Below are 24394 nucleotides of genomic sequence, written 5' to 3' on the forward strand. Positions count from 1 at the left end.
AAACCCTGACACAGCTCAGATCCAACACCCAACGTGGGATTGTGCCCTGGATTTGCTTTTCCTTTATTTCCATGGAGCACAAACTCCTTGTTCTTCACCTGGAACCACAGTGCTTTGTGCAAGATGTTCCTGCACCAATTTCTGTCATTTTTATATCTGATTCACCATTATTGCTTGATAATATTCCATCCACACAATTGGAGTTTTGTTTCATCTCCTACATGCTTCCAAAAAAAAAGGGAATAGAAGAAAATTCTCTATTGACTTTCCAGCACATAATTTCTTCCCTATCTCTGGGCTGCCAAGAAGTGCAGCCTTTGGCAGTAAGAAGTGGAAATTAAAATTATTTGGGGCCTTGTTTCCATTACAAGCATCTTTCCTTGCTTCTGGTCATGCCAGCAGCCATGCAGAGGAAAACAGCAATATTTGCTGGTTTTATGGTGTAATGGAAAGAAAACCAGCACAGCCCAACTCAGAAAGGAAGAGCAAATGTTCATGAGGAAGGAGTGAAAAAGGGTTGGTGTTTCTGAGGGAGGTGGTGCAACATCCAGACTCTCTGGCTGTTCCTCTGCTTTTACACTGGAATTTCCTCACTGAAATCCCTGTTCATGTGTAAAACTCTGCTACTGAAAAGTCCATGAGGACCAAACACAGGTCAGAGGTCCCTCCTAGAAAAGGTGCCTCTGGTTTTACCAGGAGATATTTGCATTTTTAAATAAATTATCATTATTWTATTATATATTATCAGCTTCAAGCTTTCTGCACACRTACATCTTAAACCTGCTGGCCACCTACATCTCCAGAAAACATTTTGTCCTTCCTGTGTAACTCAAACCAGACTTTTGATTAAATGGACACTGCAGCTCACGGGCTATTTTGGGTCTTTTGGGGAAAAGTGAAGCAGCGAACAGTCCGGTGTTTGGTTTAGCAATGACATTTGCCACACATGCAATGCTAATTTATTTAATTTGAAACGTCCCCGCTAATTAGAGCATTCACCCTCAGAGCACAGGCATGGCAGTGCCATTCATTCAGCAGAATTCAATGATTCCAGAGGAGCCATTTCCATCTACCAGGCCAATAACCCACAAAYGGGAAAGGATTCTCACAAAAGAACCCAAACGGTTTCCGAGGAGCCATTMCGGCGCATCAGGTAAATAAAATATTATTGAAATGTATTTTTTTTTGCATTTCAATCACTTGCAGCAGGTGCACAGGAAGCAGCCTGTAATAAAAAGGCTCCCATTCCCTGGAATACTAACGAGGATCATTGGGAATATTCAGGAAAGGGAGCGGGGTGGTTCTTACCATGGCCAGAGGAACGATTCCCACGAACATGGTGCGGCTGACGAAGATTTCAGACACCACCAGCTCGCTGACCGAGTCATCCCGYGGATATTCCACCTGCCAGGTGATCTGCTGGGCCCCTGCCACGCTGCTGGCGTTGTCGATCTCAAAATCCATCTGCAGGATCTCRTAGGAGGTCGTGTTTGCTCTGGAGGACAGGACAGAATTCCCCACAACGTCGTTAGGATGTTAATAACAAAATGAGTTTTCATTTCTCTTTCCTGCTCACCAGAAGATTTGACATTAAATTCAACCACTGAGACGCTGACAGAAATAAATTAATAAAACTGCACGCTGGGCAACTGCWGAACTTTCTGAATAAGGTGAAACTGTATCTTCTTTTTTCCCAAAATGGAGGCACTTTTCCCATTAAACTCAGGAATTCATTCTCCATAATCACAATGAACCTACAGAATAAGCCACAAACCCTGGGAAAAGCACTGCACAGATGTTGCTAAATTATTTATTATATACCATTATTATCATTTTGATGCTGCAAAACAACAGAATGCTTGGCCATTCCTCATGTTGTACCAAAAATGAGCTCTTGTGGGGGGAGAAAAAGTCTTTCAAACCCAAACTYGTCTTTATCTCAGGGAAAAAATGGATTTGTGGAAATTATACATGACAATAAATGAGGGGTAGATTATCCCTATTTTCAATTCATGACAACAGTCTCCTCGTCAGTGGTGCAGACTTGTAATTATATGGCAATCATGCATTTCTCATCTGGAAATAAAAGTKTAAAAGTAAAGAAATAGATGTAAATGCCCAGCATTGAGAACTGAATCCRAGAATTACTTCTGTTCCTTTCTTAATGACAGCTCTTAGCACTTTCCTCAGGTCCAAAACCATGTAAATATTAATAATTAATYCTCAGGTTAGAAAAACAGATCTTATTTCTGTGTTACAGAGAAGCRAACACCAACATTTAACCAACTCGGAGTATCCAGAGCAGGGATCTGTTTGGAGAACAGACCTTTGCTCATCCCAAACTTCCACAAAAATTGAGTTGTTTTACAAATAATGCAAAATATTTACAAAGCAAATGCACAGARGCAGAATCTGGGATTGCCATATGTTTTTGGAGGAGCATTGTAATGGAAAAAAAAAAAAATCTGAGCAGGAATTATTGATTTTTGTGTTTTCTCTCTGACAACAAACAACACTAACATATGTTTCRATGCCTGGAGGATAAATATTTTCCATGCTGACAGAAGATAATATCCACCTCTAGGAAAAACTGGAAGCTATCAAGGCATCTTTGGTGTGGCCAACCAAGACAACCAGCAAAAACCTCTTAAGATAAATTTTATTACACAATAATAGGGATGTGATTAAACCATTTCTGTTAAAAACTTTGGGCACCAACTCAATTTCACAATTTCATAGTTTTCTGTGTATCACCTCCAGCAGTTTGTTTTACCTAAATGACATAAAATTAATTTACTCACAACACAGAAATCAAATTTAGATCTGAGTGTTTCACTAACTGTGGATTTAGATATTGAGCCTGTCAAGGTGTGTTCAGATCTGCAATTTTATTTCAGTCTGTTCAAGTCAAGAGTTGCAAAAACACTCACGGGTGGTTTCAAATTGAGAACAAAACCAGCAGTGGAGGATTTTGGAACAGATACACCAATTAAAGAATGTCAGGTGAGTCTGCAGTGACAAATCCATTTTCCACAGGTCCCACTCACTGATTCTTTGGTTCAGGCCACCATGCCTTTGATTATTCCTTTCCTGCTTTTCTTTTTGCACATCCAGAAAGAAACCACAGCATTGGGTTTATATCTATAAACCTTCCTCAGATCCAGCTAAAGGAACAGGTGAATTAAAGCAAAGCTCTCCTCTCAGGCCTCAATCCTGGTTCCAAGGAGAATCCTTATTATTCCCTGGAAAAACATGAAATTTGCCTCAGAGCCAGCAGTGTGGCATGGCACGATAATGTTGATGAGAGAAGCTTTCCCTGCTCTCTTGGACTCGTCCTGGGAGGGTTGGCTTTGCTGTCTCCAGCCACGTTTCACCAACAGCATCTCCCCTGCTTTGCTAAACCCCGCTGAGGGCACAGCCTGAGCAAACCAGGCTTCAGCTTTGTGCACTGCTGTTCACCAGCAGGTTTTCAGTTTCCTTTGTTCACCAGCAGGTTTTCAGTTTCCTCTGAACAGCAGGTAAATGCATTTCCCCTAAATCATGGTGTTCCTTTGTGCTCTTTAGTGATCCATCCCGGGAGCTGTGTCGCTGTTATGGAATGTGGGACACTGAACACCCCATGGATGAATTCACCCTCTTTGTTCTAAGCCCTGGTTACAACTGCCACAAACTCCAGATGAAACCTGAAAAGTGCATTTCTCTCGTGCTCAGACCAATTCTCACTGTTTGCCTGCTGCTCCTTTTCCCCTGCAGAGGTTTCCCAGCAGAAATGCTGGCGTTACACTCGTAATTCTCATCATTTATTACCCATCCCATGTGGGACACCACTGCCTTTCTCCAGAGAAACTGATGGAGGCTGCTAAGTAAAACCAGAGATAAATTAAACCATAATCAAGAGCTCAAATGTCAGCATTTACTGATGTCAGCTCCATTAGCTGATAAATGCACATCCCAACACCTGTATTTACATGTCTCTCTGCTGGCTGTGTGACACATCCCCSTAACCCTTTTTAAAGCAGGTGTTGCACCCTGCCCTGGCAGATCCTCTGCTTTTATTCTGATTTTAACTGGGGGTCACAACCTCGGGCTCTGTAGCCACCGTGGATCTGCAGCTGCCTGGTGAAGACAAAGTGCTATCAACAGGAAAACCCACGAGCAGAGCAGACGAGGRCTGTAACTCACGCTGTTATCGGCCATTAAATCCCGTTAAACCAAACTTTATCCCATCAAGATTTTTCAGCTTTTCCTGGAGACTTATTTCATTTTTCTCTTAAATAGGTTTACGCTCTTGGGGAGAGGCTGATGGAATCCAAGGACTATAAATCAATTCTCCTTTCCATATCTTTTCTCTATTTTCAGTTAAATATTTCTATTGTCCAGTGAAGTTTTTTCCCGGTTTAGGATTTTGCCAAACTCTAGTTTAGAGAAGCAATAAAAAATAAAAAGTCAAAATTACTTTTATAAAAAAAGATTATTTCCTGCAAGCACAAGGAAAAGACCTTATAATTTTAGGCAGCTGGCATGCTTGCTAATAAGTCCATTTCTATGGAAATGAGTTCATAACTATTAATTTTGCCTGCTCCTGATCTATTCTTGATGAGCCTTTCAAATTTAGAAAAGCGCTTCATGATTCTCTCAATTTGGTAATTACTAACTCCCTTTGATGAATCCAGCCCAGTGTTTCAGACATGAGACATTCATTACACATTTTTCTCTCTGGTGAGAGGAGAAAAAAAAAAYCCCATGGGTCTTTTTGGATTTATTTCCTCTCACAAACTCCTGTAAGTAGGTCCTCTTCTTCAAATGGTGATTTATCATCCTATTTGCRTACTCTCACAATTCTGCTGGATTGGGGACTGGAAGAACCCCCAAATCTTTGAGATTTTTCTCCAATCTCCCATTGTCTGGCCTTGTATCTGTCTAATCTATCTAAACCAGGCCCACAAGAGTTTTGTGACACCCCCAGCCCTCATCCCACACCAGCAGCTGGGTGTGATCCCAGTCTGGACCAGTTTGGGCACACAATGGGCAATCCATTCCAAATAAATCCAGCTTTAGCTCCAACCAACTCCAGAATAAGGAGTTAACAGAACAGGAAAGAGTTGCTGATCCCAGAACTTTCCCAACAGACACTCCACATGGGCAGTGTACACAGTTTTCATGGAGCTGCACAATTTGTTTTCACAAATACCCAATCTGTGTGAAGGGCCAGCAGAGCTCTGGTGTGAGAAGCTGTAACCAGTACCACGAAATCACCTGATACTGAAATAATAACTGAATAAATCCAATCCAAACATGGAGTTATTGAATTAAACCCTGGAATGGCACTCAGTGACTGATGTTACAGCAGCAGCACAACTGGTTTTTATTCACCTCAAATAAACAAGTGCCTATTATTGGCTKTTCAGGAAGATTTGCACTGTGAAGGGCTGGGGCAGAGCAGGAGAGCTACAGAAGGAGCGATAAAGTCAGACCCTTCTATTGCTGCAGTGCTGTTCCAGGAAATCAGGAGTTCCATTCACTCATAAAATAATGTTTGCAGTAAATGGCAATTTGTTTACGAGGCCCACAGCAGTGTAAACAGCATCCTAAAAATGAAGCAGTCATGAAGTGCTGGAAAATAATTTAATGGGTGGTATCATGTTGCTTGAGAGTCTTTTCAAGGTTAATAATGGCCAGTTCTTACTCTGACCAATTGTAACSAAATTCAATAAGAATTCAGTGACCTTACATTACCAAGGTACATTAGTTTATAAAATATTTCAGTAAAAAAGGTCTCACTCCTTTGATCTCAAGAGGATTAATTTTCTAAGTATGGTTTACTGAAGAGCAAACACAGACAAGAGGAGGCTTTTCAAAATCAGATTGGAAATGCTCAAGACCCTAATTTCCTGCTGAAGTTAAAAGAAGCAGCAGATGGCCTGGACCTCTGAGGGAGAAGATCCAGATTAAAGGTCCTGACCTTCTCCCCCTGAGGAAATTAAGATCCTAGCAGCCTCAGAAGGAGGAAATGAAAGCAAATACCTTCCAAAGGGGAGCATGCAGTTAGTGAATTATGAAGATTTGCATACTGACAGCCCTTCTGCCTTGCTGAGCACTGYCCTCCTGCTTGGGGCACCCCTGAATGGGAACTGAACACCCGGGGGTGCCCCACAGCTGAGACACCCCAACAGCACCTCCCTGAGAAAGCAGCTCGTGTTGGACAGGGTTTGACTTGAGAAAGGATGGCAAACCCAAACCCAGCGTGGCTCATTGTGCTGAGGCTGGCAGGACACAGAGCTGGGTGGGAGCTCAGCTCACCCCATTCTCCTGCCCAGGAAGGGCCCTGGGATGGAGCCCAGAGGATGGGGATGAGTGACCCCAAAGCTGGGATGGAGCCCAGCAGATGGAGATGAGTGTCCCCAAAGCCAGAGATGAGGATGAGTATCCCCAAAGCCCAGCAGATGGGGATGAGTGTCCCCAAAGTTGGGATGGAGCCCAGCAGATGAGAATGAACATCCCCGAAGCCAGGGCAAGGCACCTACGTGTCCTGAGTGCTCCTGTGAGCTCTGCCCCCCGTGCCTGTGGCAAACAGGATCTAACAGAAGCACATCCTATAAGGTTTTTCCTTAACCCCAACAGAAATYAACTGTGCAGGGATGGAGGAAGTTTACTTGGTTTCCTCTCATGATGCATTTCAAAACCACAATTTACCATTCACTCTGCTGTATCACAGAGAATTTGCTTTGTTGTCCATATTTTCTGTGCCTGATCTTGGTTTTCTTTCACTGCCATAAAAATTCGTGCTCTTCACAGATGCATGGACAAAGAAAATGGCTACAGAGGATAAACCCAAGCTGCTAAATCCATTAAGGATGTATGGATTGACACAGCATGCTTTAATAATCCAGTAAAAGCCATAAAAACAACAAGAAAATATTTTTGTTCAAAGCACACCACCAAGACCAGGTATTATTATGTTATTTTTGCTTAGCCAACATTTTCCCACAACTGAAAACAATAAATCTAGATAATGAGCAAACCTTTTAAGCTCTTCAGCTTCTTCCACTGCCAATTCACAACTGTGCTGCTCACTAACAATGTGCAATAACTTCCACTTTATTTGATTTTATCAACATCATCATGACAACCCTGGAGACAACCGAGACAATTGCTTCAATTATTTTTATTYGCTTGCACCCTTGTGACAGTGCACAGAAATGCTTCTGGTAAAAGAGTCCTTAGATACTCTTTTAGTCAACCTTTAACAAAACAACTTGTAGGACTGGGTTTAATTGGTGAGCTCCACTGGTAACAGTGCTGGGCACAGGGACCCCATTGGTACCTCTGTCATTATTCACCCCTCTTGGAACAGCATGCAATTTTTTGGGGCTTAAAAAAGCATTTTGATTGCACTGGAATATTTTTCTGGCTACTATTTAGAACTTCTTTATTGCTGTGTTGGGTATTTCTTAAAATAAAGATTCTCTGTCAGGAGGAAGTGTCTTCTTGGGGAATAAAACMAACACATCCAAAGTAAGAAACTGGGGCCAGGGTTTGGCTGATGTTGGATGYAAACAGGGAGCTATTGTTGTTTAAAAAATAAGAATGATTTTAGGATGAAAGACTTATGCTGAAACCTATCCAGTTAATAAATATCAACAGCCCAAATGATGCTTAGAATTTTTCTTTAACTATTCAGAAATTCTTACATTTTCACATGCCATAATCACATGCTCTGTTTTCAACATTGCTGTGAAAGCAGCTGAAGTATTTCATAAAGAAGAGATGAATGTTTAAATAAGATGAATGTTTAAATAAGTGACTGGAAATTCTAGATAATGAATTCAGTGGCATAAGAAGCTGTTTGCAGTCAGGAGCTCACAAACAGAGATTGTCCCTGTGCAGAGTCTGCAAAGGCTTTACAGAGAAACAGAGCAGAGCTCAGGGAGCCACGGTGATCCAGGGCACGGGGAACTTAACTGGGACACACAGAACAGTTTAATTTATCTGTACCTCTCCCAGATTTATTGTGAGCCTCGGGAGGAGGGATCCTCCATGGCAGCTCCTGAACAGACACAATCACAGAAGGCTCTAGAATTTTATATTTACAAATACTCACAGATCTTCCTCACCTTCCCCCTCAGAGATGAGGAACCTTAGACCCCCAACAGCTCAGCCCACATCTCCAGCAGCAAGAGCCCCTGACATTTTAAACACTGATTTTTATGACATTAGCATGAGGTGATCAGACTTTTCTGTATGCACCAACCCCATGAGGAAAGGAAAACACTGCTAGAACTGGGAGGGAGTTCCTTGCAATCCAGTTGCTGTTTTCATTTCAGAATTACAATTGAGGCTGACAGCTGAATCTCCCTGGGGAGAAAAATCACCCAGAGGGGATCCAGAGATGCAAATTCCCCACGCACTGAACTTATGAATGAAAGGAAAAGGGAGAGAAGCTGCAGACTGAGACACGAATACACCTAAAGTGCTGGAGGATCCGTGAAATAGTGACAAATGGGGCTCTCCCCTTGAGGATTCAAACAGTCTTAATTCAACACTTTTTGACCTTAATCCTGTGCTTAACRGGCAGACTAAGGATTGTAAATGATGAAATAACAGAATGCCAGATAGWAAAGAGAATGAGAAATTAAAAACCAATCCATATTTTTCTTTCTACAGCTTACTGATACTGCACAGAACTCATAGGGGTCTGCAATGCCACCTGCATGAAATAATTAAAGAAAAAATCAGAATAGGGGCACTCCTCCTACATTCTCTTCAGACCCACACAAGTCTAAGCATTAATGACCTGGAGCTGGCTTTCTTTGAATCCAAGGCACTCTCAGATGGAGAGGGAGTGTGCTGGCTGTCCTGTGGCTAATTCTCACTGGTGCTGAGCAATAAACAGCCACAAAACATCCTCAAAGCAGCAGGGCAGGGAGCAGGGCAGCCCATTAACATGAACACAAACTGGACCTCCCCTCTCCCCACTTTCCTGAGGGACACATGGGGAGCACAAAAYGGTTTGATTTTAAAGGCTGATAATTATGTTTTACAAAGGAGTTCAGCTCTTCCTCTCGCTGTTGGTACCCACTGAACAGGCAGTGAAAACATGAAAGCAAAACTGGCACAGAAACATCAGTTTCCCATGTTTTAATTAATAAACTAGATTGATTCACCCAGCTGAGCAAACACAGGGTGGCTCAGGGTCTGCATTCAGAGTAGGAACAGAAAGAGCCATCTGCAGTGAGCCTGTGTGTCTCCACCCTTTGCTAGTTGAGATAAAGTCATGCTCTTCACACCAAAACTAAGAGCAGGAGATAAACAARGAGTTCTAATGTGAGTCACCCCCATTAAAAGACCATTTTTGTCCTAAAAATGAATCCAAATTTCCCTACACACACAAAGATAACTCCAAATAACAAAACACAGAGGGGTGGATTTAATATTTCTCCTTTTTAAAAACCATCCCACAATTATTTTTTAATGGCATGAGAGTAAGGTCAACACCACAGTCACCTCCTAACATCTCCAGGTCACCTTTCCAAAGGGCAGTCACGACTTTGCCACGCTCAGAACAATGATTTCCCAAAGCAGTGACAGCTCAAGGGGGCTGCAGGGACATTGCTCAAAGCCAAGGGCACACCCTGAGCACAAGGGAATAACCAGGGAGGTTCATTCACTCGGGCTCTGAAAAAAAAAAAAAATTAGAAAGGGAATGGGGAGAAGTGCTCCAGCCTGTCCCATCCCATTGTTTCTATGGTAAGGGCCCAAACGTGACCCCAAAGCTTAATTTCAGAGAATTTCCTCAGCAATGAAGCCTTGAATGACTGAGGTGGAGTGGGCTGAGTGTCTGAGATGACCAGACACCTCCAAGTTGGGAAAAGTCACACCAAGGACATTCCACACCAAGGACATTCCATCGAGGACATTTCCATCCCATTTTTCCTCAGGGAGTCTGAGCAATGACCCTAAAGGGTAAAATGACCCAAACACAACAAAAAAACTGGTGTGGTGAGTATGGTGTCATACTGATTCCTTCATTACCCACTGTAATAGCCACAATTTGGGCACAGATTTGCTTTTTCTTTTTCCTTGCTACCACCAAAAATGTTCCCCAAGCAAAAATACCGGCTGTCACAAAGAACAAGGAGACAGAGAAAAGGATTTCTACAAAAAGAAGGTAGGCTCCTRTAAGTGCTGCAAATCATGTAAAACTACACAAAATACCCCTAACATTAGGAGTTAAAGTAAAGCAGAATGCACAAAATCATTCTCCTCTTTTCTGAATCTCTTCAGGATTTCATAATCTCTTCCCTTCTCCCGCCCCCTCCCAACTCCCTTCCTCCCCATACAAGAATATGCTCAGCCCTGGAAAATGGYTCAGCTGAAATCCTGAGATTTTGTCGAGTCCTGGCATTCTTTGGCCAGCTGTATTTACACCCGTGGCTGGTGGGTAGTCATGCTGGAAGCAATTAGCTTTCATGCTTTTTCAATATCGCCTTTCAAAAACTTTGAGATCCCTCATCTCTATTGATTTAGATGTAGAGAAGCACAGAAAAAAAAACCAAAACTGGAAAAGAGAGTTCATCCATACGCTGAGCTCCTTTAGTGTAATTCAAATGCAGCAACTTCAGCTCCCCAGCACCTCATGAATGCCACCACAGACACCGTCAGGGGAAATGCTCAAAGGGCCTAAAAATCATCCCCACAACACTCAAAGGCAGAGTTTCCAGCACTGCTGGCTCCAGGAAAGGTTCAGCATCCACCTCTCATGGAGTTGGGCAGGTCGCCTTTGAGTGCTTCTGTGGAGTTTAACAACACTTTCAAGTGTGTCCTTTATATTTTTCTAAAAGAAAAATCTATCACTGCTGGACTATTTAAAAGAAGGGGGGAAAAAAAAGGACTGGGAAAAGAAACATAAGACCGTAGCTAAATGTATACTGATTGCAGTAATTGCATCCATTCCTCTGCTGGAAAGTCTTGTATTGTATTTCTAATATGTGCTGATAAGTGCATTCACAACATGATTAACTGCCTCCAGACAAGAATGGCTATTATGTTTAACAGACTGATTAGCAAGTGACATCCTGCAAACTGTACTCCCGGTAAATTGGCTGCTTTTAAATTACAGCAACTTTTTTTATGGTTCCATTTTTAAAATGCAATGGCTTGTTACACATATGCAACGTAAATTCCTATCTGACAGTAAGCAATAGGGGATATTGAGCTTTTAGCTTTTAATCTTCACATCTCAATTAAAGCATTGCTCATTTTCTTTTTAATTACACCCAAATCTGCACTGTACATGGTGCTCATCAGGCATCATCTCATGTCCAATATGGGTCTCTCAAAAGCTGCCCTTAACCACAGGCACAGGGATTTCAGTGCTTCTCTTTCAGAAGTTCTGCCTTGTTTTTGCTGGCTCTGTAAGCAGCCAGCTAAGATGGGATTTAGTGTATCCTTGGCAGGATTTGATTAATTCCCTCCTCCCAYGGCTGTGGCACCTTTCCCATGGACTCAGAGCAGGGAAGGAGTCCCGGGTGTGTCACCCCAAAACCAARCACACATCTCAAACCCTGCTTCAGCCAGGCTGCTCCTGCTGCAAGTGAAACCAGCTCCTCATTAATTCCCTGGATTTTATCCCAACAAAGGGTAGGATTTAGGCACCCTGCTCCTTGTGCTGCTGAAAATCCTGCCATCCAATGCACGGTTCTGCTTTTTGATTGCTCTTATTTTTCTCGCTGTGATGTGGAAGAGCTGCAGCCCTGTTTTGGGCCCATGTGTATTCCACACAAACACAGCTACAGACACAGTCGTGACCCCAGAGAGYTTGCAGTCCACAAGACAGAGAGAGAAAAGAGATTTAACAATCTGCACCAATTTAAATTCATACAGAAGGCACAAACCCTTTAAGCACAAATTTATCTGGAGACTTTCAAGCTCAATGACATCATGTACTTCAAACCAACTTATTTATAACATAAAGCTTAGTATAACTTGTAAGGAGATAGAATAAATCAATTTGCTCTATCACAGAACTTCATCAGATACAATACAGATGGCTCTGCTACCATGGTTAAAAATAACCTCCACATTTTTAAATCAGCTCAAGGCATTTATCAAACCAGGAAACTGGTGGAGGAGGATGTTGTCTGGCTTGTACACAGTAATGGGAATATCCACCCAGCAGTTTGGGGCTTTTATTAATCTTAGCTCACGTGTTTATAATTTTATCCTGGACAGTCAGCTGAACTGGGAAATTCCATTTCCAAGATCATTTATCTTTGCTAAACACCAGGACAACTTGAAGTTGTCTATTGAATGTCAATTAAGAGGGGGAATAAAATAATCCAGAGGGCAGCCTGATGGTAGAAGGGGAYAGAAAACACTTGAGTAACAAAGCCACTGTAAAATAAAGCTGGCACCCTGGCTGAGCAKCCCAGCACTTGCTGCTGGATAAAACAGGCTGATGGGAATGAACAGGCCCTGATAAATCCTGGAGTAAATGAATTGCTGGGACATTGCCCCACAGAAGTGCTGTGCAGATCCTGCACCCTCCTGCATGGTCCCCAACCACTCATCTTGTGTTTCCCATGTAATCTGCACCAGGCAGGGAGACAGAGTACAAAAAATCCCACAGCCTTGCAAATAATGCTGTTGGAAGAATGAAATTCATTTGTTTCTCAGCTTTCATCGCTCTTGTTCTCACCTTCCACCCACAGAGGGAAAATTAGGTGTTGATGTTTGCTCAGGATTTATTTACTCAAGGATTCACTGCCAGGTTTTGGAAGGAGCTCTGTTCAGCTCTTCCCMCWGGAAGGACAAGGAAGRTCCCCCTGGAGAGAGGGGACATGAAGCCCCCATGAGCAGAGAGMKSMTGSSSAGAGAGCCAGGATCATCCTCTGTGCTGGGAGGGAATTCAGAGAGCCAGGATCATCCTCTGTGCTGGGAGGGAATTCAGAGAGCCAGGATCATCCTCTGTGCTGGGAGGGAATTCAGAGAGCCAGGATCATCCTCTGTGCTGGGAGGGAATTCCAGAACCTGTGCAGCCCCTGCAGAACCAGCCAGAGCTCATGCTGGGACTTTTTCCCTTTTTTAAACCAGGTATAATAAGCTCCTGGGTCAGCCAGAGCTTTGACATCCTCTGCCTAAGATTTTTCTCCATAATGAGCTCCCTAAAGAAGACCAAAAGCCTTGGTAGCTCTGATAAAGGCAGATTTCATCACAATAAACCTCGAATATGTAACTTATTAAACAGGGAAAACTCCAAGCGACCGAATCAAAGAGAAGGGAAACAAAAAGGCGTGCACAGAGCCCTCCCTGGATCAGGGATCACTGCTCCCAGCTGACCTGGATTCTCCCTGGTGCTCCCCAAGCATCTCCTCCATGCCCCCAGTGCTGCCTGCTCACCCATGTTCACCAAACTGCCTCAGCACCAGAGCCTTTCACCATCAGGGAGTGCATGCAGGAGCTACTTTAATGCAAAATAAAACTATTTCCAATTCTAAAGTTAAAACACAAGTGTTCCAAGGAGATCTACAAAGCAGAACAAACAAGATAAAGGTTCCTTTCCCCTTCCACAGTGCTTGAAGTGAAGCTGGCTTTAAGCTGCCCTTAACACTGGTTTGCACAACTGTTTGCACGTGGGACTGGGGACACTGAGTACTTTGTGGGACCAGCCTAAGGCAGAAGTTTCTTTTTTTTGGATTTCTTTCTCCTCATTGTTTTGTTTTGTCTCCCAGACTTTATCTCTCTGTTCCCCCAAACAAATCATTCCCTGTGAGCTGCACTGCTGGATTTGATGGCACCTCTCCAAAATGCCCTGTTTGTTCTGGGAGGTAAAAACCTCTCCATCCTCTCCCTGAGCTGCACAGGGACACAAAAGCTCCATCCCAGATCAGCCCCAGCAGCCCCAGACCACGTTGCCCAACAGGAGACAGAGACCAAGAGCCCAAATCCCCTGGCACAGCCCTGGCCAGGACCCACCGTGGGCACAGGGGCATGGAAAGACAAATCCTGCCCTGGGCAAAGCCTGTGTCCTCCTCCATTTCAGTATAATTTCATTTCAGTATCATTTCAGTACAATTTCATTCCATTATTTACCAAGCAGCCCAAGCCCAATTGGAAATCTGCTCCCAGAAATGAAAGGATCACAAATCTGCTCCCGAAATGAAAGAATCATGACAGGAAAGAGCTACAAGAAGATCAATCACACCAAGTTCTAGTGAATAACCCAGCAGGCCACAASGCTGCTTTGGAGATCTGCAAACCAAGAGAGGACAATGCTCTAATTAAAACAGCAAACTGCTAAATGTGTCCAAAAGGTTTCCCACCCTACACAGATACCAGGCAATAACTAAACATCAAATTGCACTGAGAGTTGTTTACATAAATAAAATACTGATAATGAGGTATYGCTCAAAACTCTCTTCTTTTTTTTCCTTTTAATTTAAAATTGAGAGGAGAATGTGAATTAAAGGAAAGGTGTGTGAAGCAAAAGGACAGATGGTTCTGCTTCCAGAGCGGTGCACAAAACTGAGGTTTATTACAAGCTTTTTCTTTTACTTAGAGTTTTTTTTTATTTACTCTTCCTTCTCTCTCTGCTCACCTATTCATCTCCCCCTCAGAGTACTGAAAATTCAAGCTCCGATTCAAATTCAAATTGAACACACACAACCACAGCACCACTTTCGGTATAAAGTTTGAAGGGTTTTTTTGCGGATTTTTGGGTTTTTTTGGTTTTTTTTAAGTGTCTAACAAGCCAATTACAGCGGCTGAATCAGTACCTTCCAGATGAATACACAGGAAATGAGAGGAACATGGCAGTGGTGACACATTTCCAGCCTGAGCCCCCTGCAGCACGTGGCATGTGCTATTATTTTATGTATAATGAGTAACTGCTGCTGCGTTTATCTCATCAAGAAAACCACTTTCCCCCTGGCTTTTGCATTCCCTGGGTGCTTAATGAAGTGGTTTTGCTTTTGATGAAGGTGAAGGCACAAATAGTGCCTTTAGAAGGATCCTGGGCTCTGGCCATGGTGTCTGTGAGGGTCTCCCATCCCTGGCCAAGGAGAGSTCCCAAAATGTTCCACAGAGCAGGGTGAAAGGATAGAGCCTGTGCTGYTCTCATTTCTCAAGATATGCACAGAGTTATTCCCTTTCCACTGAGTCCCTGCTCAGCTCCACCCTCTGTGACCTTATTCCCACAACATTTAATGGGTTCCTTGACTGGATTTCAACAGACACAGTCCAATCCAATAAAATTAAATGCCCCAATTCAGGGCAAATTTCCCCAAAATACAGCTGTGCATTAAGATCATCTGGCTGAACACCAAACTCTTGGAGAAAAGCTGAGCTATCCTGGATTTCTGCTGGAAATGCTGTTGTTGAGCACTCCAGTGACCACGGGGCTGTTACTGAGCTGGGTCCTTCAGCCTTGGTGGCCACTGTCCCCTGAGTCCCCCGTGCCTTGGGGACACCAGAGGGACTCGTCACCATGGCCAGCATCATCCCCTCACAGCCACACAGAGATATTCCACAGAAATTCGAATGGAAGGGGATCCTATCCCTCAAAACACACAAAAATCTTCAGGGACACTGGGTCTGCTGGATCAGCTGAGATGTGGAGCCACAGCAGAGGGAAAGCCCTCAGGAAGGCCATCACCTCCTGATTTATGAGRAACATAAATCCCCCTGGGTCATTGCAACTGCTGAGCAATTGTCACCAGCTGAACCATCAGCACTGGCATCAGGAGCATTGTCACACTTTTCCTCTCATATATAGAATATTTCCTTCCTCTACCTTCACTTTTGGTCTTTAACCTTGGGGAGGGGGGGATTATATGCATTATAATTAAAAAGAAAAGGAAAAAAATAATTCAAAGCTAACAGTCATTGCAATCACCATAATAAATTTATAGGAAATACATTTAACTATTGCCATGGCAATCAGGAAACTGTTTTGTTATAATTAAAAGGATAATTACCTTTCTCTATTTTAACAAACTCATGAATTAAAAATTTAGGACAGCTTTGCCAGAGTAAATTTATCTGCATGCATTACAAATAACACATCCTCGTGGCATTTTTTCCCTTAACTCCTSATGGTTTTTATCTCTATTTTTATGCCATGTGGTAGAATTCAAAGTCAGGTTGGACATGGCTTGGAGCAATCTGGTTTAGTGGAAGTGTCCCTGCCATGGCAGGGGGTGGGACTGGATCATCCCTTTCAAACCAAACCATTCTGTGATTCCACGCAGGAAAAGAAGAAAACTTCGAGTGCCTTACTCACCCACAAATCTACARAATAAAGTAATTTGTGAAAGCCACTTGGCAAATCATTTCAAATTACAAGTTAYGTGGTCAAATCCCACACAACCTTGTGAACAGAACAAGCAGAAGCGAAGCAAAGCTTTGGCTACAAATTGTACATCCAGCTGAAGAAATCAGCTTGAATAACTCACTGTTATGTTTTGGTTTGTCACCTCCTATAACACAGCACAGAGCACAAATCCTGAAGAATGAATGGAACCTATTTAGAGTTGCTTTCAGCAATGATTTGATGTTGTTTGCAGGGGTCACAGGTGAGAGATAGACCATGATCACTTTTGTTTGAAATATAGATCTCYATAAACTGTCTTAGTAAACAGCTACTGTCTGGGAAACTGCCTCTTCTTTTTATTTTTGCTTTGTAATAGAAAAAAAAAAGAGTCACATGCTTGTTACTTAGTTGAAATAAAGGTGCTTCTGAAGACTGTAAAGGGAAACAAACTGAAATTATAGGAAAACACGAGCTGTAAGGATATTTAGTATATATTTATTTAAGTAGATCTTTAATAAACTGGATACTCAAGCTCAGTGTATAAACTCAGTATTTAAAGACCAGTTTCATTTCTGGGGAAAAACAAACCAGGGCTGGTGTTAGATCAGTAATATATTTTAGCACGGCTCTTTCTTTTCTACTGTAAAAATGTCTGATATTAAATGTACAGTATTAAATTGGAAGGAAAAGCAAACATTAGCCAGGGCAAAGAATCAGAAAAAAAAAAAAATCACCTGGAGAGATAATACACATAAGCACTAAATAACCACGTGGAAAAATAGAAATAAAGGTGGTTCCTCTGCTACAATGAAGTYAAGAGGTCCAGGGAGCAGCAGAATTCATGGAAATGAGCTGTAAAGAGGGATCTGGCAAGGTGAGAGGGAGATATTTGCTGGCTGTTCACAGCAGGGCTCTCCTTGGTGGCTTCACCAGGGACAGAGATGGGGCTGTGGCTTTTCTGTCTCAAGGATTTCTGACCCAGACACTCCTCTCTCTCTAACATTTGCATTTCAGGAATTCAGGCATCTTGGTAAAGTCTAATTTGGGTGAAAATTTGGATGAAATTTGGGTGGGAAAAGGACATAAAGCTCTCTAGGAAAGCAGGCCAAAACCAAACCAGCAAATTCAGATCCCTGCCATGGAGGGAGCTCCTTCCACCATCCCAGGCTGCTCCAAGCCCTGTCCATCCTGGCCTTGGACACTGCCAGGGGCAGCCACAGCTTCTCTGAACACTCTGTGCCAGTCCTCATCACCCTCACAGCTAAGAACTTCTGTATATCTAACTTAAATTTCCCCTTTTTTCAGTTTGAACCCAATTAATATTAATATTAATATCCCTTATTTAAACCTTGCCACTCATTTCACTCRAAGGTGAAATACAAAGCAAACATTGGGGATGTAAGTCTGGGCAAAGCCAGGGACACATTTTCAGGTGTTAAAAATATTCTCTGCAGAATTGCTGAGTTTKAAACATCATTTCAGGAGCTGCAGTCTGTAACGAGGTGTTCATGGCTGTACTAAAATAACAATAACCCTTCTGCCCATTACAAGTGTTTTCAGGGCTGTGAGAGGGAATCCGGGCAGCATTTCTAGCCCCTCTCACTCTGAACTTCAGCCCTTTTCTTTCTGAGCAATAACAAACCCCATCTTCTCTGCCCCTTCCATGTGATGATGCAATTCAGGCCCTGCTGGTGCCCATCAGTGTTCAGCTGTAATTTCTGTTTTCCCTGCACCTTTCCTCCTCCCATTCGCCCKCTTTGTCCCTCCTTGCACTCTGCCTCTCCCCAARTTCTCMAAAGCCTAGCAGTAGGATCACAGTTTTGTTCCTACAGCACTTCTCATTTGTAATTCCTCACCTCTCTAAGGTTTGGAAGCACTACCTGCTGTAAATACCAATTGCAATGATGTTTATTTTTTGTTACCATTACAATTCTCCTTCTGCTCTGTGACATCTTTTCCTTTTATTTTTTTTTTAACTTTTCTTTCCAGCCTCTTCGACTTTATTTATTTTTTAGCTGTGGTATGTTTTCAAGAAAAAAAAAATCTGCATATCATTTCAGATTCTTTCAGCCACTCTTCTGCACTACAAACAGCAATTATTTCATGCAATACTCACACACATATTTCTTGTCACCGAGTGCCTGACAGCATTTCAAATGCTGGAAGAAGTTTCTGTTTCCAATAAATGGAACAAACCTGCCACAGCTGATCAGTTGGTTTTATATAACTTATCTTTACAAGTTCAATGAAAGAATCCCATCCCACACGTCAACCAAGAAATGTGGCTGCCACATATTTAAATTAAATGCCCAGTGGAGCTTACTAACTGCAATCCAGCAGAAGATTTACTGAAAGTAATAATGGTCACAGAGCCTGAGTGGGAACTTTTAATTGAGACTTATTAGAATTGGAGATTCAGGAAATGGAGGCCTGCGGATAATTTAGAAACAATTTTATCTGCAGAGCTCCAGGTTCTSACTGGCACAGGTCACAAGGACTGGGATCACTGCAGCCACTGCCAAACCCCTTCCTGATGGCATCAGCCCTTCCCAGAGCTCCGAGCAATGGAGACAATTCCAGCATTAAACATGAGAATTCCCCAAAAGCCTCTTTGCTGGAGGGAAAGGGAAAATCTCTCAGACTTTTAGGACAGGCAATAAACTAACATTTCTGTTCCACTCAGGACAGAGAGAAGCAAAGTGGCAGGTTAAAGACCAAGGAAGGCACAGGTTTTGCTTTGCCCAGTCTAAAATCAGGGTGTGCTGAGCCCCAAAATGGGTGCAAACATAAATCAGTGCCTAAACCCCCCATGGCAGAGCTTCTTTCCAGGCTGGATCCTCCATCCTCATCCCAAAATAATCTGCTTCCTCTTGAACTGCTTTCAAACAAAAACCACATTTGAGGGCCCCTCCTAGCAAAGCACAGGGACAGAGAGCTGGGCTCTTTAAAGATTCAACTCCACCAACCCTGAGTGCCAGGGAAATAAATATATGGTATTTCAGAGGCACGGGACATAAATTCTGGCTTGGTTTAGAAGCCTGTGGGCAGTAAAGTGCTCTGCCCATTAAAACATAAATTATCATCTGAGTGTAGCTGATGAGAGGCTGGGACTAATAGGAAGTGGTGCTAAATAAGAATTATRGGAATGCTTTTTCCAGGCTGACTGCAGGAATTTACTCTCCTCCCTAGCACGCCTCAAGATGGCAGATGAAAATTCTTCGTGTGGGAGCTCAGAAACAAATTGTGACCCTTCCAAATAGATCYTTATCAATAAAATATCTTCTAAATCCCATCAACTGTGATTGGAGAGCACCCAGAGTTATCCCCAGACTTGCAAACCTTTATGAAAAGGAAATGTTCAAWCACAGATTATCCCCTGAATCAGGGAGCAGCAGCGTTCATGGAAACAGAGGGTGCACCAAGAAATAGAGCCTGGCACTCAAATCACTCAGTGTGGTGCCCGGGAATTTCCTTAAATAAATTGGAGATCTTTGGAGATCTGAGCCTCTAACACAACTGAGCCCCCTCAGAAACCCCAACCCTGTGGAGCAGGACTCAGCATAACCTTCAAGTCCACACCAGAAGCAGGAATTTAATCCAGATAATTTCAATTTTTCCTTTCAGTTRAGCCCAGACCAATTCTGAACGCCTCTTCTGGGAATTAGGGAAAAGCAAGTGTAACAAGTTGAAAGCGCTTCACAAGATCAAAACTGCCAGCTTATTTATGTTCCACAGATAAATCAATACATTCAGATAAAGTTTCTGATTGCCAGTAATATTTTCCTTGACTCCTAAATTTACCCTTTTCTCCAGATGCTCATTTCTCCAGGAATACTAACTCGCCTCTCTTATTTACAGTCCCCCTCTGCTGTTTTTTGCTCTCCCTCTCCCAGCAGGGCTCACAGACACCACTGAGATACGGCTGGAGGAGAAATTCAAAGTGTTGGTGGTGTCACAAAGAGGGATTGCACGAGGCTCCCATTTCTGCAGCCCRCAGTGCCTGCTCCCAGAGCTGTCCCTGGGCGTTACGGAGAAAACAGGATTCTTGACACAGATATCTATTCTTGAAATGAAGATTGAAAGCCAAAATAAATGGAATGTCCATGTTTAGGAATAGGCAATAGCTACAGGCTCCCAGCACCCAGGATGCTCTGATTGACTGGGGAGGAATCCTTTTAACTGCAGGTTTGGCCTCTTGCACTGCRTAACTGGAGTTACTCAAACCCTGTGAAGTTCTGTGCATGGCAGAAGAGCCATGAGTTAAACAGATTACAATGGTTTCTTGTTTTACCATCCCAACCCAGAGGTGGCCTATTGTCCATTATAAATAAAGTGGAAAATCAGCCCTGCATTGAAACAGCAGCCTCTGCAGCAGGCAGCACAATTGGACTCTGTTTCCATCCCATCTCAGCTAAACAGGACAGGAATTGTTACACAAGGTGCCCACTGATGGGAGATGTGGTTTGTATTTATTGGAGAAGACACTTGCATACTCTGGGATAAAAGTGATTTGTTGGCCTTAAATCATCCATGCAGGAACAACTGAAGAAAGCCTGCAAATACATCAGGGAAGGATTTAGGATTGAATCGGGCGAGACAGGAGCGAACGAGCCCAAAGATGGGTTTATGAGCCAGGGGTGAAGAAAGGCACATATTTCAGGATGGAACAGCAATCCTGCCTGCAGWGCTCCCCTGGGCAGTGCTCAGAGTCAGCTCCCACTCCAGGGCAGGGTCACAGGGTCACAGGGTGACATTTGCCCACGGCACTGTGCCCATCCTGCCAAACAGAGCCATGGCACCTGGCATTCCATCCCAGAGAGCACAAACCTGCCGAGCCCAGACAGCATTTCCTCGCCATTAATTCGTCCCCAGCACATCATAAACTTTCCTYTAAATTCTCAGTGCATTCTTCACAATGAATTGGGAAATTCAGCAATACCCAGTGATGGTGCTCAGCGTGTATCCTGCGTGACAGAGACATTGTTGTGTCTGTTTGCTGTTGAGAAGTGGCAACCCATATGTTACTCACATTAGGAAGATATTTAATGTATGCCCTTGGCAAATAACAGACTACAGAGCATCTGAAATAAACAGAGCCATCACCCAAAGATGAGACATATTTCTGTTAAAATTTAAAAAAAAAATTTTTTTTTTTACTTAAAAAAATCCCAAAACAAAAAAAGAAGCAGCTATTTACAGTAAATTAAAAAGATATCTATCAAATCTCACTTATGGTAACATAAAACTATTTCTGAACTTTAATTATTATGACAAACTGGTCTCCTGTGGCTTGTTCATTTCACGCAGCTAAAAAAAAATTTGTTAACAGTCTTCTAATTATATCAGTTTTCTGTGTTAAAAAAAACTGGCTCACACTTATTACTCTATCTAGAGAAGCTATGGATCATCTTGCTATTCACTTAATGCTTTTAATTTACATATCAGAAATACTAATAAGTGTGGTGTTATTAGATCACATTCCTTTTTGCTTCCAACCCAAGAAAATGGTTCATTTTGTTTGGCTGCCGCAATTAAATTAATTTATTTTCCTATGGCATGGTTTTTGATAAGGGCCTTTATCAGAAGTTTTACTGTATTAAGCTTAATGGGACATCTCTCATTAAAATAAAATACGTTTCATTAAAATCAAACAATGGCTTTCCCTCCCCACACCCCCATTCCGGCTTCATTAGCATATTTAATAGAGGAGATAATTGTGCCTTTCACTTGAACAAGAGCCACAATCTGAAGGCCTGGATTTGTTTGAAATTCAACAGATTATTTTAGTCTCACGTGCTGAGCAGCAATGCTTCGCCTGGAGGTGGCCAAAGCAGAAATCTGACAAAGAATTCAGATTTGGCTCRTTCTGGATGTTTTCCACATTCCCTTTCTGCTCAGAAAAGCACCCAAGGACTTGCCCTTAACTTCCTGCAGTATTTACAATATAACCAAATGATATCAATTAAAATACATCCTTTAAGATATCCTTTAAGGATTATCCTTTCCTTATCCCTGGGAGACACAGAAGTCTGTTTGATCCACAGCCTACAAAACCAATCTCCAAACACGCTGTGCTTCCAGCAGAAACAATCTCTGATGATCTTTGGGATCACTGCTGGTTAGGCCTCCAAAAGGAGCAGAAAAAACACAAATAATTTTTCAAATTTCTAAAAAATCCCTGCCTCAAAAAACCTCAACTTTCAGCCTAAGAGCCTTGTTTGAGAGCGACCAAGGTTTTGAGCTCTTGCTGTTTCATCTGATTTCACCTCCTGCTGTTCCACACAGGTGGGACACAGCATCCCCTAAAATTCCTGSCTGTTCCTTGCCTTTGAAGCTCCTTTTTCATTTCCTCTCACCAAAGATTGGAGGCTCAGCCCAGGGTCCAGCAGACTCTGACTCTGGACAAAGGAAAGAATAGCATAGCCTGATTTTGGCTCRGTGCTGGACGGGGGAGGAAAAGGAGCTTAACAAAGATCTTGGGGCTGGTTCTGAGCCAGACAGAGATCCTTTCATGCTGCCAGATGACTGGAACAGGGTCTGGGTGTTGGGGAATTTGTGTCTCTCCCATATAAGCAGAATCTGCTCAGGAACCCAGCAGGAAACGCTCCTGGTGGGGAGCAGCCAGGCCAGGGAAATGCAGAGTGCAGCCATCAATGTCGTGTACAGCTCCCATCCATCATCACTGCACATCCACATGGTGATTTTATCATAACACAGCCTCACTCAGGATCAGCCTTTTGTTCTCCTGGCACCTGCTCCACTCCTTTTGTTCTCCTGGCACCTACCCCATTCTTCAGAATTTCCTCAAGAATTTTCCAAGGTGGGAAGTTTTGTCTCCCCAGCTCCACTCCTGCCTCAAATCCTCCTCAAACAGATTTCTGCTCACAGTYGAGCAGACATTAGCTGCCGAAACAAAGCAGCAGCCCATATGCAAAGTTTGTTTATTTGTACCAGAGTGTCCTGTGCTTCAACTCAAAGCCAAAATGCCCATATGGCCGCTGGAAAAAAAAGAAGTGGGAAGGAAAAAAAAAGAAAAAGAGTAAAATATTGAGTTGTTTCTGCAGGAAGGAGAGGGGGTGTCAATAGAGAAGGTGGGTTAACATCTCAGCAGTCTGTGACAGCACTGAACACACTCAGCACAGCCATTCCTTCCTGATCCCACCTCAGAGGGGTCTCAGAGCCCTGCAGGGGTCACAGGGTGCTCGGTACAGATCCCTCAGAGAGCCCCTAAAGGCAAACAGAACCCCAGGGTCATGGCACAGTTTGTGTAAGGTGGGATTTTCATCAGGCTCGTGGCAAAGGGCACACTTCATAAACTGCTCAGACATCACACACAGGGCTGYCTTCAGCATCAAGAGCAGTTTTAGGGGAGAATTCAGCATTTAAGCCAAACCAGAGCTCAGTCGAATTTTTACCCAAACAGCTGGTAAGTTAACACTTGCAAAATTCTAGCCCAAAATAATGAAAAAAACCCCAAAACCTGTCTGAGTTTTCTGCATCCCTGGTCATTTTTAGGGTTGTCCCCAAACGTGCCCCAGTTTGAGGGACTCTGAGAGCCCCCAAAACCTGTCTGAGTTTTCTGCATCCCTGGGCATTTTTTAGGGCTGTCCCCAAAAGTGGCCCAGTTTGAGGGACTCTGAGAGCCCCAACATCAGGAAAAAGCAAAGCAGGACTGCAAAGGTGTGTGCTGGTTGGAGCCCTGAGCTCGGGCAGCTCCACAGGGCAGGATGGCACAGGAGAAGCAGCAATCTGGCAGCCCCTGTGGAGAGTACCCTGAGCATATGTTCAGTGCAGCATGCAAACATCTCTGAYTGTCCCAGGCACATCAACAATGCTCTGTCTCGAGCAGTGGGGAGCAGGAGATGGTRGCAGGAGGTTCCTCTGGCTCTGCTGCTGCTGTCTGAGGTTGTTATATTTATACATTTTGTGGATCATCACTTCTGCAGCTCTGGAGGTGCAGCGTGCTGGCCACAGGACAGAGATGTGCAGGAATTCAGGGGGTGGTGACACACAGGAGGGTTTTCTGCTGCTCCTGCTGCAGTTTCCTTTAGCATTGTCTGAAAGATTTGCATTTTCAGTCCTGCT

At 43.2% G+C, this 24394-nt stretch overlaps 1 protein-coding gene across 1 annotated transcript in view; it reads right to left on the reverse strand.

Moving 5' to 3' along the window:
• Positions 1-1308: 1308 nt before the first annotated feature.
• LOC130585462 (transmembrane protein 132B-like) overlaps positions 1309-24394 on the reverse strand; it is a gene marked incomplete at its 3' end in the record, with an annotated part of 85839 nt that continues 62753 nt past the window's right edge. The window contains exon 4 of the mRNA XM_057385962.1: positions 1309-1495. Within this exon, the coding sequence (XP_057241945.1) occupies positions 1309-1495 (187 nt within the window). The remainder of the gene's footprint in view (positions 1496-24394) is intronic.

This window comes from Malurus melanocephalus, unplaced genomic scaffold (assembly GCF_030028575.1).
Source record: "Malurus melanocephalus ecotype Western Australia unplaced genomic scaffold, MMel_1.1 scaffold_895, whole genome shotgun sequence".
In the NCBI taxonomy this organism is placed as follows: domain Eukaryota; kingdom Metazoa; phylum Chordata; class Aves; order Passeriformes; family Maluridae; genus Malurus; species Malurus melanocephalus.